We start from the raw sequence: 4,248 nt of genomic DNA on the forward strand, positions 1-4,248 counted from the left end.
ACTAATTAGCAATATTGAGTTTAACAACGCCAACTAAACGCATTAGTTATGTGAAGTTTAATTTATCAATCAAATGTTGCATTAGTTTTACATGTATTGTTTTTTCTTATGAGGCCAATAAAATATTGTACTACTTATGAGAAATCCTTATAGAGAAAAACCGCTCCCAAAAATAATAGCCGACAAAATATACTATAAGTTTTGTATATTAATGTGTAATATACATATTTTATACCTATTTTTTATATATTTGGCTAGCGGATATAATTATTTTTGGCCAACTGGTCAAATGTGTAATTTGCCCAATCTTATAAAAGGATTATCTTTGTTTATACAGAGTTTTATGTTGGGAATCTACTACTCCTAATAAACAATTTGGTTACCTTTAAGAAAATGGACCATAGTGTGTAAACAAACTGTAGTCCAAATTGGTGAAGGCAAGCAAAGTGCAGCCCAAATTTCCAATTTAGCCAGCAATAATACAGTTACACGAATAGCCCATTCCCAGACTGTAAACCAAAATCCACCAATTAACTTCCAATAGAACCTTATCTTCTCATCAAAGACATTTTATCCACACCCACAAAACCTTCCCTCCTCATTTCCCTCACTAAACATGGCAACACTTCATTTTACAACTTCTCCTTCTTTCACCCTCATCTCACCAAAAAACCAAGCCAATGTTGCTGCTGGTATTCATCTAAACAGTCCCTGGAAAACCAAAAATCGTCGAATATCAACCGTTATCCGGGCTTATAAAGTATTAGTAGAACATGAAGGTAAAACTACAGAGCTAGAAGTTGAACCTGATGAGACAATCTTGTCTAAGGCTCTCGACGTCGGCATGTCTGTACCATATGACTGTAAGCTAGGAGTTTGCATGACTTGTCCAGCTAAGTTACTCAGTGGAAAAGTGGATCAAAGTGAAGGTATGCTCAGTGATGATGTTGTGGAGAGAGGTTATGCATTACTATGTGCAGCTTATCCAAGATCAGATTGTCATATTAGAGTTATACCTGAAGAAGAGCTTTTGTCTCTGCAACTAGCAACTGCTGATGACTGAACCTGAAGATCACTCCTGTTTTTGTTATTCCATTTTTGACTGATGTAGAAACTGATACAAGATGTTGTACTTCTTGAGGAATTCAATGCAAAAGTATGTGTTGTTTTTTGCTATAAATTGTTTACTGAGGGATATATTTTTCGTCTCTGTGTAAGGCATTCGAACATATAAATGAATCAAAAAATTGCTCTTGATCCTATACAGATTTATTTTTACAAACCTTCAACAAAGTAGTTAAAGGTGTGCTATCAAAGTTTGTGGACGGGTGGTAAGTACCCTTTCATCCTTAACCAGAGGTCTCGGTTTCGAACCTTGGATTTGGTAGTGAGCACTTTACCCTCTAATGTGGGACTTCCCGAATCCGGATGTCGGGCCCCATAGAGGGTACTGGACACCAGGTGCTAAACCAAAAGAAAATCTCAATTTTTTTCACGGGTTCGAGCCGTGGAAACAGCCTCTTGCAGAAATGCAGGGTAAGGCTGCGTACAAGAGACCCTTGTGGTCCGGACCCCGCGCATAGCGGGAGCTTAGTGCACCGGACTGCCCTTTTTTTTGGTTTTTCCTATCATACTAATTACAAAGAATGCTACATGTAAAGCAGATTTCTCCATTAACAGCAATGTATTCTCATAAAGAGGATACAAATTGCAGGAAATAAAAGACTTATTCCCAAGTTTGTAATTACTATTGAAACCGATTTAAAGACTGAATTTAGGGAAATGTTCTGCAACCTCACAAAAGAGGTAGTAATACATTTCTGACCTTGTTCTACTTACTACATTGCTCTGTTTGCGAGCTTATAAGACGTTGATAAAACTTCCTTGTCACTTTTAATTTCATCCTACGTAAGGTAGGATGACCACCTAAGCTGTCGGGCGGTGGAAGCCAGATTTCTTGGTTTTCCTCTGCTTAATCTTCACCTTCACATTAATGCCGTTGTTAGTAATGGACTGAAGAACAATCTCAAGTTTCCCCTCCAATTTCTCCCCTTTCCTTGGCGTATAAACTACGTTATGAATATCATCAGCCAGTGCTCTTTGAGCCAGAACTTCCCCAACAGCAGCACAAGTAGCTCTATTCTTAGTCGATCCCAAGTCAAATTTCATGTCCTTTGAAATAGAGTGCGCCACAGCAACAACCTTGCTAGTAGCTCTGTGGATAATGCTAGCACGTACCGAACCTTTTGACACATAAATATCCAAACAAAATGGCTCATGATAAGGGGCAGTAAGCTGATTAAAAGTTGGAACCCTTAACCTCTTTAATGTAGATGCTTCGAATTCATTTAGCTGAAAATCCTCAAATGGAGAGGCAGAGTTATAGCTCAGTTTCTCTTTCTTGTTTTGCTTCTTCTCATCTATACCCTTTAGACTTTGCTCGACCCTAGAAACTGAAACGTTACTCGATTTTTCCTTCTCCTTTGGACCGTCATTTCCGTTATTCTTGTTCTTATTCCTTCTATGGAATTCAAACTTATATTCTTCGTATTCCTTGGAATCTTTATCAAGCTTGTAAAACAAGTTCCCGCGTATCCTCATATCCTCAATCTCATCAAAATCATGACCGTCCTCGTTCAAAGACACATAACTAGTCGCCTCATCATCAATTTCAGTTTCAATGGAAAATGACTTTTTCTTGGATGCAACATTTGTGTTGTCTCGCCACGCCTCAGCTAAGCTAGAGGACACCCTCCAAGTCTCATTATCCACTAATTCAATCCTGCAATCATTTAAGGAATCCTTATTAATATCCTTATACAATGGTGAAAGATGAAAAACCCCACCACCGAAATTTGCAGCAGCGGAACGTGGTTTACTATCCTCGACGAAATTAAATTCATTTGCTTGACAAGCTCTTGTGGGTCTTGAGGAATACGAACATACTCTTAAAGGAAAATGGGAATTGAGTATACACGACAAGTTGATGAGTTGTCTTCTGAATACCATAAACGACATGGAAGAAACTCAATTAGCAACAGCTCCAGATTAGCATAAAAAGTGCTGAAATGAAAAGGATTGCTGATGAAAGTCAATGTCTTGGCTTCAACTTCTTTGAGACAATGTATCGAACAGTTGGTGGGGGATACCTACTGTGGTCTAGACTTATAAGAGCAGCGAACGGTCAGTTGCACAGATCACTGCCGATAGATTTCTCGCGGACCAAATATAAATGATTTTGGCCTAAAAGAAGAGGGGAGTGATGACGCAAAGTTGTGTTCTTGACCCGCAATAGCTTGATCCTAATTTGTTCTTAAGTTGTGTTGATTCTCTCCAAAACCATAACTAAGAAAGGGAAATATCTTTTTAAAAATGGGGAATTTTTTATTCTTCCTCCCACTTTTTTGCATTCTTCGCAAGAAATTACTCCCTATCAATTTATGTGACCTTGTATAACAAAATAAAGAGTTTAAGAAGAAAAAAAGAGAACTTTTTTGAAATTTGTAATCTGAAACATACTATAAACATTTTTGTATCATTGAGGGTAAAAATAATTGTTAAGCTAGTATTTTAAAAATATAGAAATGTGTTAGTTTTTTTTAAACAAACGAAAATTAAAAATGTGTCACATAAAACATATAAGAGGAAGTATTTCCTTTTAATTTTATAAATTCATGTTTAGAGGACGCTGGTAGATTTCGTAAAAAATACTTAGATATCATAGCCATTTTATTTAAGCAAAGTCGAAAGAAGTAAAGAATACTTGCATCCACATGTCTTTAAGAAAATGATTGATTGAGAGTGCTACTCTTATCTTGGATCTTTTTTCTCAACAATGCTTTTGTCATTTGATCCAGTAACGTTCCATTAAATAGAAACAAACAAATTAGAACATTGGTAACTCTCCGATAGAGTATGAGAACAGAAAGATCCATTAGATAAAGAACTATTGGCCGTTCTAAGCCATCTATGACAATTAATCAATAATTCAAAGTGCTTTTCGTTAGCTTGAAGATGAAAGGAGTTTTTGATTGGTCAGTGGAAAATAAGCTTGTTAATTGTGAATGAAATATTAAATTTTCAACATTCACACTCTTGAGCTAGCTACAGCAGTTTGGGTAATGAATACTTGACACTAATTTTCCTATTTCTCAAGACCATTACTACCATAGCCACAATCCCAACCTCCGCTTTGGTAGGTCGGTGCACCAGAAAAAGCCTTCCAAGAGAAATGAGAATTGAGCCTGA

The 4,248-nt window shown here is 36.8% G+C and overlaps 2 protein-coding genes across 2 annotated transcripts; one reads left to right on the forward strand and one right to left on the reverse strand.

Moving 5' to 3' along the window:
• Nucleotides 1-533: 533 nt before the first annotated feature.
• On the forward strand, nt 534-1,262 carry LOC104115016 (ferredoxin C 1, chloroplastic). The gene has a single exon (XM_009625584.4). It carries the CDS (start codon nt 617-619, stop codon nt 1,061-1,063), a length of 447 nt encoding a protein of 148 aa, XP_009623879.1. The 5' UTR covers nt 534-616; the 3' UTR covers nt 1,064-1,262.
• A 446-nt stretch (nt 1,263-1,708) lies between these two features.
• Nucleotides 1,709-3,831, reverse strand: LOC104115012 (uncharacterized). The gene has a single exon (XM_009625581.4). The coding sequence runs from the start codon at nt 3,016-3,018 to the stop codon at nt 1,927-1,929; it is 1,092 nt and encodes a 363-aa protein (XP_009623876.1). The 5' UTR covers nt 3,019-3,831; the 3' UTR covers nt 1,709-1,926.
• Nucleotides 3,832-4,248: the final 417 nt, after the last annotated feature.

Source organism: Nicotiana tomentosiformis, chromosome 9, assembly GCF_000390325.3.
Source record: "Nicotiana tomentosiformis chromosome 9, ASM39032v3, whole genome shotgun sequence".
NCBI classification, from domain to species: domain Eukaryota; kingdom Viridiplantae; phylum Streptophyta; class Magnoliopsida; order Solanales; family Solanaceae; genus Nicotiana; species Nicotiana tomentosiformis.